Genomic DNA, 15351 nt, shown 5'->3' with positions numbered 1-15351 from the left:
TTTATGCTGTGCAGATTATCCTAATACGGCTGAAGCAGCTTCTCCTGAGCTCTTTCACACACAGCGTGAAAAAAATTGAGTGAAAATCTGGTAGAATGCAGCATTTATTTATATTTCTGCACTGACTGCTTGCAATTCATATCACACAACTGTGTAATCTACAGTGCTGATATTGACCGGAAGACAGTGTGCCGAATAAGTGATTTCAGTTTTCTTAAAACCCCTCGGGAGCTTAAACATAGGTTTGGAGAGTGATGATTCTTGTCCTTGCCATCTGTGCAAAGCAGTGGGTATTTCAAGTGGGTGTGAAGGTTTGGAATCATTTTAGGATGGGAGCTTTTTGCATGAAATGGAAAGTGTCCTTTCAGAGCTTAAAGGCAAGCTGCAATATTTAGGTCAGCAGGCCTGATGTCAGTACCGCGGGGGATTCTTCTTCCTGTGGCGTGTTTGAAATGTGACCGCTTTTGCCCGGTCTGGCCAGAAACACAAACAGTGAAGAGAAGCCTGCAGGATCCTCTCTGAGTGGCTTGCACACTGTGAGTGCAGGCAGAACTGAAGAGGCAGCTGAAATATTGCCTCATGTAGCTTTTTATTACAAGTGCTGCCAATCTCTGACAGTAATGCGCTTCATTTACACGTCTTGGTGAAACGATTCATTGCATTGTGAAATCTCAAATCCAGTTCACATTCTTTCATATTCACAAAAAGCGTCGTTGGACAAGAAACCTAATGTTACAGTAACCTGCTGGTATGAACAGCTCTGGATAAGAGTTTAATAATGTATAATATTTATATAAAATAAGTAGGTATGCACCAAGATGGCTGAGCCGACATCATTGCACATCACTGAAAAAGAGGTTTACAATAGTTGCCATGTCTGATTATTTAAAATTATTCAGTGATCCACCGTTACACCCAACACCGATAATCTGAATTCTGATGTCGTACAAAGTAACTTTACAGTAATGTGATGACTTTTTCCTTTGTGTAACATATTACAGTTTAAATTCTTCTAATTATATTACAGATTTTCAAGCAATCTGTCGAAGCATCTAGTTATGCTAATGTTAAACTTATGGCTAAAAATCTCTATGCTAAACAAGAGAAAACCACAACCTTACCTAAACAAAAAACACAATTTTAATTCTTTGCAAGCTTTACATTTTATTCATTAAGATATTATCTTTGTTTGACGCAGCTGTTTTTGTACTGCTATTGTTTTTTCTCTTGTATTTCTGAGTTGCTACAGATTTGTATTATTTGTTTCATTCATTTGTATCATTTGCATTATGCATATCTGTGCCAATTGGAAATTATAGGGAAAATACTATGGGTTTTAGAGAGTAACTTAGAGGTAAAGTACTAAATAGTGAGATTACTTTTTCCCATCACAGTTTGAGAGAAGCAATTAGTAATTTGTAATAAATAGCTTTTTTTGAGCAGCTACCTTAACGCTGTTGGTTATTGATATTGGTAATAGCTGCAGTAAGGTATTATAGGTGCATTATATTAAAAAGTGCATGCTTTATTGAATATTATTACAAGCCTTTGAATCACCACCTGCAGATTGATGCATTTATGTACAATGTTGCTTATGAATACATGCTTTTTTGTTCGTATTTATGAATACAAAGTCAAAAGACATTATGTGTATAAATTTGAAGTTGATGCATGACGTGAAGGTATATCAAATAACGGAGGAACAATATACTTGTTTCCCCTCTTTGCTTTAACCATGATATTGCCTGATCGCAGTTATTTGAGATCATCACAGTTATTTGAGCTGGCCAGTGGTTATATTCCACAGTTACTTTCCGTTTCAAATCACATGCAGAATATGAGATGGATGTGTTTTCATCAGCTCAGCTAAATAAAAGAAAGCAGGAGACACTTTCACTGAGACAAGTTATTTGTCTTAGAGAAATAACACAAGTTTATAAACTGGCGCTGTAACATATGTTCACATGTTTACAACTCGTAAAAGTCAGCCAGTGCAATTTTGAAGTCTCAAGAAAAAACATGTAAGCTTTGGTTAAACTGTACACGAGTCTAACTGTAGAAACGTGTGATTGTGCTTGTGGGCACTACAGTGCTGTATATCATTTCATGTCAGTGTGACCTTGTGTTGGCTACACAGTAACAACAGCTAGGAAGCTAAATAGCTCATCTGAGCTATTTAGTCTGCAGTACCAGGATGTAGAATTGTTACTAAAGCTGTCACGATCATGAAATTTTAGCTGATGATTAACTCATATAGATAATTGCGATTAATGATTTAATTTTCTTTTTTGTTTATCGTATACAGCCCTATTGACAATATTGAATCCTGGTGAATATTGAATAATCTACTTCAATCAGTCGCTCCCTCCCTCTGTTCTCTCTCACTCTCCCTCTTTTTAGCTCTCATTTTTCTTCTTAGCTCTTCATTTACACTTGTTCCTGTTGTCTCACTTTCTCACCCTGGCTGATTCTATCTTCGCCTGTGTCTTGTGCAGGGAGATGTTTTTGTCCGTGCCGCAGGAGTTTCTTCAGATGTGCCAGGTTTCTGGGTTTTTCCCGCCTGATGTGTCTTCCCTGCACTGCAGCCACTGTAAGTCCCCCTTACATTTGCTTCAGCAGCAGCAACAAGCACATCATTCCACCATAAAAATTCAGCCTCCGCCTGCCAAGACATTCAAGCAGAGCCTGTACTTTGCATCTGTGAATTACAGGGTTCCTAGCTTTGAAAATAGCAAAGCATGGAGTGATGCAGTTTTTTCATGGGTTTGGGAAGAAAGAACCAATGTTATCTCTCTGTAAAACTAGGGTAGTATGTAGATGATATACTAGCAATTTCAAAATCTGGTATTCCTGACATTGTACAGGAGAAAGTAGTAAAGTCTGGACACACCTGAATGAATTTCTTTTTTATTATCCTAAAGACATCATATAAAGGCTTGATGTTTTTCTTCCCTAGGCAAAAAATGTTTGGTGATGTATATTACTGTGAAATGTTGAAAGATGAAAGAAGTAATAAACATGAAGAAAATCTTTTATATGAGTAGGATGGTACTATATAGTAGTACTTCAGTACTGATATAACGTTGTCTTAGCAGGTTTAGTCCTGGCAATCCAAAAAGCCACTTAATTTTTATTCAGTACATTTACAATGGATCCTTTTTATACTGAATTAAAACACTGAACATATTTGAGCTATTTATCGTAGGGCAGGCTGACTTCATAGAATACCCTGGTGCCTTGATTCTGCTGTGTTGTAGTTGGCACTCTTGTACACAGATCAGACCTGCATCTAGAGGGGGAAATGTGTAACTACAGTGACATCAGTCTGCTATTGCACAAGGGCTGACAGTCATGGTGTTGTTTAAATCATGCACATTCCTACATACTGCTTTGCTCACAAGGCAGTTTATGACATGAATTATATTTGAATATTGCCAGCAGGGCCTAGCAGGGTATTATTAGGTTTGGCTGTTGCCTGTGGTGCAGTGAATCTATACAGTATGCAGACGTACTGTATGTGGTACAGTGTGACAGGTGTTCTGTGTGTGTGTGTGTCCTGAGGGAGGTGTAATATCTAACTATGGGTTCCTGTCTGTAGGCAACAGCGCACCTGGAGCCAGAATGCGACAGCCAGCTCCTCGCTTCTCAGAGGACTGCTCAGAGACCTCCAGCCTGGAGGAGGGTGAGATATACACACTCTCTCACACAAACACACATACACTCTTATTTTTATACTGTGTCAGGTTGTGCAGTCATTTGTAGGTCCCATTCTAAGTGCCTAAAAAAGTACACATCCTCTACAGAGAAATCTTCTTTACATTTTAATGCACAATTATTGCTTATTTACTGAATTTAGCACATTAGGGCAATCTGGTTTGCGCAAAATGTTTTATCCTGACATTGTGTTTTATTTTAATTCAATTTTATGTTTTTTGTTTTTCCCAAGGAGACTTGCAAACGAATCCCATATTTAAGATTTCCTGTGTTTCATGTATTTGTCCAGGGGTGTTCCTTTGAATACGACTGAATATGTTTAAGTATCTGTATTTAATAGTGATATTTCCCATATATGTATTATACAAGTATCAATATGTACATATTTGTCATAAATGTATTTAAGGTAGTAATAATGCCAAGGTAGGCTTATATAAAAGTCTGCACTTCCCACTCAGGCCACCAAGCCAATGAATCTTGCAGCCAAAATTAAGAATTTGTGGCAAGAATTATTCAAAAAATGTTTATCATATGTGCATTGTATTTACAATTCAGAAACATGCTTCAGTACCAAAAAAAACATCTTCAAAAAAAGTGATGCTTTTTGCCACAGGTCCTCCACGCCCACTCTATTGTTTTTATTATCAAACCAGTGACATGAAGAGATTCTTCATCTGTACCAGGCTTTGATCAGTCACCCCTGTTACTGTCATTGGGATTACTAAACATCGTAGCCCAGACCAAAACATCACTGAATGTGTTTGTTTGGGATTACTTGGATTGTGAGAAGCAAAAATTGTAACTTTAAGACTGAACTGGAAAAGAAATCCCTGCAGGTTTCTTTGAAAAATTGAAAGCAAGTCTCACAAAAAGAATGGAAGCTGTAATAAAGTCAAATGGAGGTGACACACTAAATACTGAAAAAAATATTGTATTTAGATGTTGAGGCTACTGTGTAATATTCTGTAAAAAATTTTTGCAGTTTTTCAGATGTCAAAATCGAATAACTTATAATTAATGGTTGTTTTGACTGGAAATTAAATAAATGAAAAGGTGGTCTCTGAATTCTGCACAATACAGTTTATGCGAGTGTCTGTATATAATAAGAATTGCACATATATTTGACTATTATTTAAAAAAGAAAAAAAAGAAAGAACACTGCTAACACTGACTAATTTATTTGCCTGGGAAACGTATGAAAACAAACACCCCCACATGCATTCACTGCTCACATCTGCTATATTGAAATCTCATATGGGCTAACAGATGCTTGCCTTCGCTAAAAGCTCAGGTTTGTCTTCGTCATTTGGGAAAGAGAGACCCAGTCAGATGATGGCAGCTGTTTAGCTGGCTGTTGCTGATTTGATTTTGTGTATTGAAACTTTTTCTTGTGTCCAGATGTTGATGCCTTTGGAGTCTCCTGCTCGAGGAACCTTACACACAGTGTCAGAAATACAGGACACAGGTGAGTTTCATACACATTGAGATGTACTATAGAGTCACTCACTCACTCACTCTTACTCACTCACTCACTCTTACACACTCTCTCACTCTCTCACTCTCTCACTCTCTCTCTCTCTCTCTCTCTCTCTCTCTCTCTCTCTCTCTCTCTCTCTCTAGTAAGCAGCAGCCAGAGGTCAGCCAGTGGGAGTGCAGCAGAAGGAGTGTCCACAGTGAGATGAATGGAGAGGTGAAAGGGAGGAGGCGAAGCTCCCAGCAGAGTGGGGCGGAGCCACAGCAGGTAAGAGTCTTCAGGCCTTCTTTTCTCCCCAGAAGAACATATTTCATCCTACTTTTTTGCCAGTTTACAACAGCAGTGCTGAGTCTTACAGTGTCTTGCAGAGTCTCTGGAAGATGGACATCTACACATACGATATGTCTTTTTGACAGGCCGTGCCTGTGAGCACTATCGCGTTTGAAAATTGGATTGCCGGTTATGTAGGGCGTCTTGCCTTGCCTGTTGCTTGAGAGTACTGACTAACAATTCACTGTTGGCTCGGTCTTAAAAAGTGAAGGGAAATCCTTTACCCATTGTGAAATATTAAATGCTGAGGGTGACTCATTGTCCCCTAAATGGGGTTTCTCCTCTTCAGTGGATGACATGCCAAGATGTTGGCTTCTCAAAGTAACATTTAAAACTGAAAAAAATATCTTTTCACTGTTTTTTACTCTGTTTAACTTCACCTATTGCCGTTAGCTTTGCTAGAGAAACAACCCAACTACCTCAGGCGCTTCCTTGACAGCACGTCTGTGAGAAAGCTTTCTTGACAGCACAACCTTAGCAATGAGCTAGCATTAAGACTCTCATGCTTCATAGCAGAGTAGAAACATACAATAAGTTTAACAGAATATTGTCTCCTGTTGCAGCTTCAATTAGTAGCACATGGGTCATGTTTGTTTATCTCGCTAAGTAAGCAGAACTCAATGATAGCAATGCAAATGATAGCATGCATGTGAATGAATGAATGCTTACCTTTGCACCAAATATTTTATGTTTATATTTATGAAATATCTAATTTTAATCGCAAATTTGATTAAAACTGTTGTACTATACAGCCTTGGTCATCCCTTTTTACACAGTACACACACACTTCTGTCTCTGCTGTACTTGCTTGAACCTGAGTATTGGGGGAGTGTTAATTTTTTGCATTGTCTCTGTTTTGCTTTATACTGCAGGAGCGTGAGAACCCAGCAGTTTGTGTGTCCACTCAGAACTGCTCAGAGGAGAGGAACGCAATGAAGAACAAAGGGAGGCCGCCAGGCAAAAGGTACCCACACACACTCATACACACAGTCCATGCTTTATCTCAACCTCTTACATTTTAGCTATGTTGTATTTTCTTTTTGATCAAGTTGAAAGTGCTGACTGTTTTTTTTTCGCCCTCCGTTTCAAAGTAATTGTTTTGCTTGTTGAGAGGTGGAGAGTGAAATGTAGCACAGTGGAAAACTGTGTTCCCCACAGAACAGCATCTTCCCCTCCCAGCCCCATTTTCAGCCTCTTGAGAGCTAAACTTATTGGAGTTTGTGTGTGAACTGGGCTATATATAGCTACAAAGAGCTTTTTCACTACTCCACCGAAGAGATGATGGTGGGTTTAATATGCTGTTCTCTGGAGAGATGAGACACATTTTAATGCAGTACTAAATGGTACATGTTCATTGCAGATCACTAGGGATGAATTACAAACCACTAAGGATGCAACAGGCATTCTTTTTCTTTGATACTGATTCCTTATACCTGTACTCAGGAGATCCTACCGAGGACCAGTCTCATAACAGTTAGCAGTGCTCTTGTTTTGTTTAATTTAAAATCTGTATGCCTCAGCATATGTGATTGCTCATGAGAGGTGATTGTGTAAGGTGACATATTTTAATTATAAAAGAAAAACAATACATAAGAAATGCACTATTTACTGATATTTACGGAGAGTTTTCCACCTCAACTACCTGCCTCTACTCTTCTGGGAAGACTTTATACTAGATGTTGGATCATTGCTGTGAGGGAGGAAAATATATTGACACTCTCTTCAACATAGGTGACTTGAATGTTTTGCCAGTCACTTGTCTTAATACTGCTCGTAATGCTCCATCACAGTTAGATAGTGCAGAGAAAAATGCAGGATTGGTGTCCATTTTCACACTGCAAGGCAGGACATGTTTGGCTGACCGCTGTGTTGTTGGATACGGCAGGTGGCCATTGAGTGTGGGGCTGGCACATTTTGTAGTGTTAGTGTGCCGTTACACCCCCACACTCTGTAGAGTCTGTAAGCAGAGCAGAAAAGAGCCCATCTCAACGTAAATCTGGAGGTTAAGCTGCTTAGAGCTACTGCAAAGGATTTAGTTCACTGAAAGTGGAGATCAAGTGCTGAAAATGCTGAAATTTATTTGTAGTTTATTGGATGGTCAATATCACTCATTATATATTATGTACATTAATAAATAGTATTATTTTATAAGAGTCCACCTTAACCCAATACTGAGATGAGTCTAAGACCGAGACTAATTTATGATCTCGAGACTTGAGTACTACAACACCAGTACTGATGCTAAAAGATTATCATAATTAGTTTCATTTGTATAGCATCTTTCTCAAAACCAAGAATGCTTCACTATTAAAACAAATCAGCCGCAATCAAAACACACAAACATCTCTGGCAGCGCAGACATATTTTTCACTGTGGTATAAAGCTCCCCGGCCAGCGGCCCAGGCAAACTCCTTTGCTGCACTGTTAAGTCATTCATTCAGGGGCCCAGTTAAACGTCAGACTCCATTACTGTGGCTGGTTCTCGGTTGGCAGTGGGAACAAACCCACAGACCACACACAATACAGCACAAACAAATAAACAAACAAATCCTGATGTAAAATGACAGCCAAAAAGCCCGGACAAGTTATGTATTATGTTCAGTAGTACTAAGCAAACTGAATCACAATCACAAGCTGTCTTTATAACCACTGAAATCAGTATTTTCAGCTATTTTTGGTAGGTTAGAAGTGAGCTGTTAGGTTGTTTCATTGAATTGTTAATTGAAAAAAGAAACAAGCACAAATCTGTCATGAACAGTCATATTTTGGAGTATTTAAAGCACAGAGCTTTAGGTACTACTGGTTAGGTCCAACTAGCTTTTCTACAGTGTGGCTTTAAGCACTAAAGGTGTGTGTTTTTCAGGGAAAGAGGCAGGAGAGGCACAGCTGTGAAAAGCTCTGTAGCCAATGGGATTCAGCGAGCGCCTGCTGTTCAGATGATGACCCAGGCCGTGTGTAAGGGTAAGAGTGTGGGTGGCTATTTGTGTAAGTCAGATTATTGATGGCATATAGATTGTATCGTAAGTTAACTGAGAATATATGTAGAGCTGTAATGCTGTCTGGTGAGGATGAATCGGTTTATATGTATGCTAATGTAATGCGTCTGTCATCACTGGATGAGGAGCTGTGTTTGTTTTGTAAGGAACTGGTGCAGCATGAGTACAACTGGTTGGGGATGTATTATGTAAGCCTGTGTGTTTGTGTGTGTGTGTGTGTGTGTGTGTGTGTGTGTGTGTGTGTGCGCATTGTTGTGATTCATTGAAGCCACAGGCAGGGACACTTATGGAGAAACATCATCAGAAAGCTCCAACTCTGTGCCGTCTAGCCCTGTTCATCACCAGCGCAGCCTGGAGACCCAAGGTCAACTCTTTGACATTACATCCTTTATAATACTGTGTTTGCTGTATGCAATCTGTCTTAAACTACCACAACTGATGGAGCTGTGAAGCTAGTAAATATACATTTGGACGCTGAGATTAAAGGAATGGTTTGGTGAAAAATCAAATTTACACCAGACATATTTGGCTAACAAAGCTACCGGGCTAACGTTGCTAACAAGTACTAGCAGTCAATAGTCATCCAGATCTTTTCCCAAAACTTCTCTCAACCACATTCAGGTCTTAGGTTCACACAGACTCGCTTTTGTGGTTTAGAGCACAGTATGACTTACTGTGCACTATAAAAATGAATGATACGTTACCATGTAGGTGTTTGCTGTCGTCAACAACAGACAACAGGTGTTGTGCTGAATTGCACCTCGCCTACAGATTCCAGCTCCTCCTCGCGTGCACGCAAATCACAACAGCTTCTGTCGTGTCTATTTATAAACATATCTTCAGTTAAAAAAAACAAGATGAACAGTAATTTAAAAACATATACAACAGAAGTTCAGAGCGTAACCTGTAGCGTCCGTATGCTAGCGTCTGTGCATGTGGTGGGTGGGGATGGGGTCTAAATTTGGCACAACACCTGATTTCTGAAACACCTGATGTTGTTGAGCTACATGGTGGAGTTTTGTTCATTTTTATAGCTCACAATATGTCATACTGTATCTTAAACCACATCAATATGTCTGCACGACATCAGTGAAGAGCTGGATGCAGTTTGAGCAGGTTGAGAGAAGTTTTGGAGATATTTTTATGGAAAAGATTTAGGTGATTTCCTTTGACTTCTAGTGTTTGTTAGCAATGTTAGCCTCATAACTTAACGCTAGATTAAAGTAGCATTTGGTTTTGGATACCAATTAGCAACATACAAACTGCATGCCTAAATCAAAACACACTTGTCTTAAGCCACATCAAGGTGTTTCCTGATCTCAAATAGACTTGCGTGTGGTTTCTGAAACTATATGACACACTGTTATCTGTAAAGATGGACAAAAGAATGTGACACAGCTAAAAACAACAAAAGCAGCCGTTTTCTTGTCCTTTTTTTAATCGATAACCAGAGAACCAAGTACGTTTCAGATAACTTGACGAGGCTAAAGGCTTGTGTGTGGCGATTTCCTCTCTTTGCAGACACAGAGAGTCAGTCGGATAACTCTGCCCAGGATCTGGCAGACAAATCCCACCTTCCCAAGGCTGCAGGACGGAAGGCAGTTGCCATGGTGAACCCACTGGTGGCAGAGCCGGACCGGCCGTGCCCGGACGTCCCACGCTCCTCGGCTGTGGTGGAGCTGGCCCTGAGCTCCTGCCTCCCCTACGCCCTGCAGTACAGCCCTGCACACAGAGATGTAGGAAAACCTGGAGAGAGCAAACTAACCATCACCATTCCCCTGACCAAGCAGGACCGCAGGTACACCCGGCAAGCCTCTGGGGGCCCAGTGGAGACCCCTGCCACCCCCCAGCCACAGCAGCTCCCCATGGGTGCCATCAGTGTGCTCTCACCCACCCAGTGCCCCTTGCAGCCAGCCTGCCCAGAAGCGGCCCAACACCAGTCTCAGGTTCCATCCACCATCGCTTCTCCTGCAGCGAAGGCCAGGGTCGCTGGCCAGCCCCTGCCCCACCACGCCTCGTCCAACCAAACGACTGGTCCCGGACCACTACTTCCTGCGTCCCTCACCCACAGCACGGCTCAGAGCGAGACACCTTCGTCTTACATTAACAGTGTGTACGTGTAAATATGCATAGTTATGTGTATTTGTCATGTATATATTCTATCCAGCACGGCAGGAGCTATTATTTGATTAATTGACTAGCCAAACCATTATGCTAGCAACATAGCACTGACATCATTCAAATGACCTGTGCTAAAGTCCACACTTGTGGTTTGTGGTTTTGCTCAATGCACACTAACATATTTCCAATATGCAAATGCTGTAGTACTGCGAGTGTGTGGATTATTTGTCTTCTGTGGGGCTGGCAGTTACAGACTTTCTTGTGATTTTAATCAAGATGAAGAGTTACTTGAGAATAGAAATAACAGAAATTATGAATATATTCTGGAGCATCTATATGCTTGCATGGCATGTATGCATGCATACACAATATTTCCAAAAAAGCATGTTAGAACGTCACTAACATGGGGATTATACACTTTGCCCAAGACTGCTTCCCTGAGGGATTTGTGAAATGGCGCGTCTAGTATCTATTACATTTTTAAGAGAATACTTTTAGAATTCTTACCCACTAAATAAAAAAAAATATTCAAAAGAAACACCATTTAATGCTTTTTTATTAAATATTTAATAAAATCCGCTTATGATCTGTAGAGATGTAACTAAAAAAAATAGCTTCTTTAAAACCTCTGAAGTTCCTGCTAAAGCTTGAGTAGACTTGACAAATCAATGTGATGAGCCAGGATGACTGAACTGAACAGTCTGCTGAGTAGTGAACAGGTTCATGAGTGACAGAGTTTGCTTTGTTGTCGTACTGAACTCACGCATACATGCCATTAGCTGAAAATCCTATTAGAACTGTACTACATTACTCTGACCTGCATCAGCCAGATGCAGTAGTCTTTTTGTGCTTCCTTTTTTTGGAGTACATCGATGAAAAAAACCCTGTCCAAAATCAAAGACACAGGTTCTTCACTGCCATCTGGTAGAGTTCAGACAAGTCATGGTTTCTCAATATGAGAACATGTCATGTTGGAAAGCAGCTCCAGCTAATTTTCTAAAAATTCATGGTTTGATTTTTTTGAACTTTCTTTTATCTATATATCTGTCTATCCGTTTATCTATATCAATATGTTTGTCTGTTTATCTTCCAGCAGCGCCTGCACTGGTCCCTGCACTCCCCTCCCAGCTCAGACCCACTCACACACGCAGCCGCAGACACAACCCACCGTCCAGCAGCAGCAGACGGGCTGCAATGCCTGTGGTTGTCGTGGCAGCTGTGGAGGCAGCGGAGCCCACCAGTCAGCCAATCAGTCACACAACTTCTTCCTGCCACCCCACGGAGCCCGCCAGGTGTTCGGCCCACCTCCTCCATTTTTCCACCTTGCTCCATCGTTGTGCAGCACCGCCGCCTTCCCCAGCCAGGCCCACCAGAACAACGGGACGCCTCCCCTGCCCTTCTATGCCCATGCCTCACCCACCGCAGCCTTTGCAGGCTCTGCCCTACTCCATGCCCACTCAGACCACCTGCTGGCCGCTCAGCCGGGATATGCCCTGCCCCAGGTGGGGGCGTTCGGCCGCCTCTACCCACCCCTCTTTCCCCCGGTGGGCGTGGTGCCCGGAGGGGCGGGGCTGAAGAAGGGCGGAACAGTGTCCTGCTATAACTGCGGCATGAGTGGCCACTACGCACAGGACTGCAAGCAGCCGTCCATGGATGCTGGGCAGCCAGGTAACGGCAGGGTCAGACGGTGATTTAGTCAGTGTTTTAGCCAAGGGTGCATTGGAGCAGCACAGGTCTTGCAAAATATACAAATCATTTCCATGCAGTGTTTGTGTGGGAACAAGTTGGGCTGTAAATCTCTGAAGGCAATGATTTGATTAAATAAAATTACAGTCTATTAGGAAATGATTTAGGGCGAGTTTGGGCTGCAGCTAACGATTATTTCTTTAACTGATTAAGTGATCAACAATTAGTTGATTAATCGGCAGTTTATTACTAATCGACCTTCTGTTTTTTCTTCCCACTTTGCCCATCACATCGCTGCCATCATTCAGTTTCATTTATGCAAGCACGTTCTTTCATTGTGCAACAGAACAGTGTAGTGCTTTACAGTCTATTGGAATGACCATTTGTGTCATATGAGCATTTGAGTAAATTAATGAAACAAATTTTTCCATAATTGATATCAGTGACTAAATATTGGCCAAAAAATTAGAGCATAGTAGGGGTGAGCAATATGGTGAGAATATAGCATCACAATATTTAAAGATGTATGTATCTCTCTATTTTTCTCTGTTTTGGTAATTGTAACACTAATAGTGCCACGTTTTGTAAAATACAATCAAAAACAGAATACAGTAATTTTTATTAATTTTTATTATTTATTTATTTAACGCTTAACTGTCTGCACTGCTCTAAATCCAGTTAAACAGGACTAATTACGCTGTCTTTGTAATGAAACATGCAGTTGGTCTGTGTCCTTTAAAGGAGTGGTTTGAGAAAATTCGAAGTTAGAAGTTTCCACTTAACCCAGATGTAGCTGATCATTTTTCAGCTTTGTTCAGCTGTAGTGCTGTCAGATGCTAAAAAAAAAAAAACTGAGTCAATAGTCACCCAAATCTTTACTGTAAATACATCCCCAAAACTTTTCTCTCAACTCACTCAAACTGACGATATCCACATTATGCTCAGAAGAAGCATATTGTGATGTCATTTATTATAATAGCAGTAAGCAGAGTAATGAAATAATTCACGTGAGGGATCCTGACTGAAGCTCCTCCTTATTCCAGTCCAGCACCCTTTTGTGTCACAGCCACCAGCACCACATCTCCTCCCTGTTCCTCAGTCATCCGAGTCCTGTGTTGATCAAAGTGTTGGTCCGGCCTTCTAGCTTAAAGTAGAAGCTGCCCAGAATGCCCAAACCCTTCCTACAGTCATACAGTCTCTTCTATAACTACCATCATATTTTGACTATGTGGTCTGAAATAGCAAAATATAGTAATATTGCCCACCTCTAGTGTGTACTTTACTGAATATTATTATAATATTCAATAATATTATAATATATAAAGGATGTTTTTCGCATTCTGCCAAGGAGCATTCAGAGATCAGCAAATCTGTGCTCTCTGAAGGCACACTGATGTTCCTCTGAGCCGTTACACTGACTACCCCTCCGTATGTGTGTCTGTGTTTGTGCTTGTGCATGTTTTTGTGTGTGTGTGTTTCAGGTGGCTTCCGGCTTAAGTACGTTGCCCCACACTCGTCGGAAGCACTAGACAAAGCTGATTGACAGCAGAGGACCATGGAAGCACTCTGTTTCACTTTCCAGCTGTTCCCTGTAGTAAAGAGGCCAGAACCCCCTTGTTAAAAGCGATGTGATTTTTGTGTTATTTGTATTAGGCATCTTTATAAGATTCTTGAGTTAGAGATTGTGGAAAAACCGGCCCCAAACTAAGGCAAATTTATTTGTTTGTTTTTCCCTCAAAAGCTTTTCAGTGTAGTTTCAGTCATTCATGAAGGCATAAACAAAAGGACACTAGGGCTTCTGTATGAAGACTGAATGATTTAATTTTAATGTGACTGAATAGGTTGGATGCCAAGAGCAGTTTGTTGTATGCTTCCATATCTTATTTATCCATATATGATCATATTTCAACTGAAATTCTCACGTTTCAGCCAAGAATAGGAGGGAGGAGTTATTGTGAATCTTAACTTGAGTATTTAGTAGCCTCTACTTTTTGAAATGGACACATTTTATAGAGGCCCAAGGAAGAGTTTCAGAAATTTTTATACTTGCTACGAGCAGCTAATAAGAGCTAAAAAAAAACAAAAACAAACTGTATTTACTGTTTATTTCATTTACATATTTTTGTTTTCTTTTTTTGGAGACCATTTTCTTTTCTGATAGTTACAGAAGATTAATTTTTTTGGTAAGAAATACATAATTACACTTTTTCTTTTTCAATGTGAGTGTTTTGAATGTAAACTGTATAACTACACTAGTCAGATATACTGTGAACTGGTCTGAGTTGAACATTATACTTTGGTCATTCTGTTTATATGCTGCTGATTTGCTTTTGTTTTCTTTCGTTCAGACATGATGCACTACTAGTAATGTTCTCAGAAGAAGCCTGTATGTGTGAATATATATGTGTGTGTGTGTGTGTGTGTGGGTGGGTGCCAGGTGTCTAAGTGCACTGATGTATAGCAGACTTTTGCCGGCTGCTCACTGCCTCCAGTTGTGTGGAACCTACGCCGCCTTTCGCCACCAGGGGGTGCCGCTGCATGCTGTGTGTGCATGAGTTCAAGCTGAATTTCACCAACAGCAGCATGGAGGAAAAAAAACATGCAGCACAAAAATAAGCAGGCGCACATCACATCTGAGCAGACAACGCTGTGCATTTGAAGTATTTCGATTTCAAACAAGGTCACTGGTCTGTAGAGCCTTTCTCAAGCCTTATGAACAGAAACGTCACAAAGACTGTTGAGGACGTTGGACGCTGGGAGTGAGGAAGAGAGACCAGGTCTCTGAATAGAGAGAAGAACCTTTTTGTTTTATTTGTTACCTTTTGTGGAAATAAGGGCAAACTCCAGATGTTGAAAATGACCCCCGCTTGCTTATTGAAAACGTTTTCTAATTCCAGAAGATGTGGCAGTTCTTTGTGCCTATGGCCACACACAGCTTGGAACATTTTGACTATTCTTGAACAGTCTTCGATTGTGTAAGAGCGACTATACAATGTCTAGGTTATTATTTCTAAAAGATTTCTGAAAATT

The 15351-nt window shown here is 40.6% G+C and overlaps 1 protein-coding gene across 2 annotated transcripts in view; it reads left to right on the top strand.

The window, feature by feature from the left end:
- The window catches only part of zcchc2 (zinc finger, CCHC domain containing 2), a 37099-nt gene extending 22467 nt beyond the window's left edge, over positions 1 to 14632 (top strand). Inside the window, exons 6-15 of one of the 2 annotated variants that reach the window (XM_036556344.1) lie at positions 2496 to 2590; positions 3599 to 3682; positions 5113 to 5179; positions 5335 to 5455; positions 6391 to 6482; positions 8382 to 8479; positions 8783 to 8878; positions 10036 to 10627; positions 11729 to 12303; positions 13803 to 14632. In XM_036556344.1, coding sequence (XP_036412237.1) covers positions 2496 to 2590; positions 3599 to 3682; positions 5113 to 5179; positions 5335 to 5455; positions 6391 to 6482; positions 8382 to 8479; positions 8783 to 8878; positions 10036 to 10627; positions 11729 to 12303; positions 13803 to 13864 — 1882 coding nt within the window. In that variant the 3' untranslated portion in view covers positions 13865 to 14632. Of the gene's footprint in view, positions 1 to 2495; positions 2591 to 3598; positions 3683 to 5112; positions 5180 to 5334; positions 5456 to 6390; positions 6483 to 8366; positions 8480 to 8782; positions 8879 to 10035; positions 10628 to 11728; positions 12304 to 13802 lie in introns of both variants that reach the window. The other variant, XM_036556343.1, reaches the window with a different exon arrangement.
- Positions 14633 to 15351: the final 719 nt, after the last annotated feature.

The sequence above is a fragment of the Colossoma macropomum genome, unplaced genomic scaffold (genome assembly GCF_904425465.1).
Source record: "Colossoma macropomum unplaced genomic scaffold, Colossoma_macropomum, whole genome shotgun sequence".
Taxonomy (NCBI): Eukaryota; Metazoa; Chordata; class Actinopteri; order Characiformes; family Serrasalmidae; genus Colossoma; species Colossoma macropomum.
This window is presented reverse-complemented; position numbering and strand designations above follow the sequence as displayed.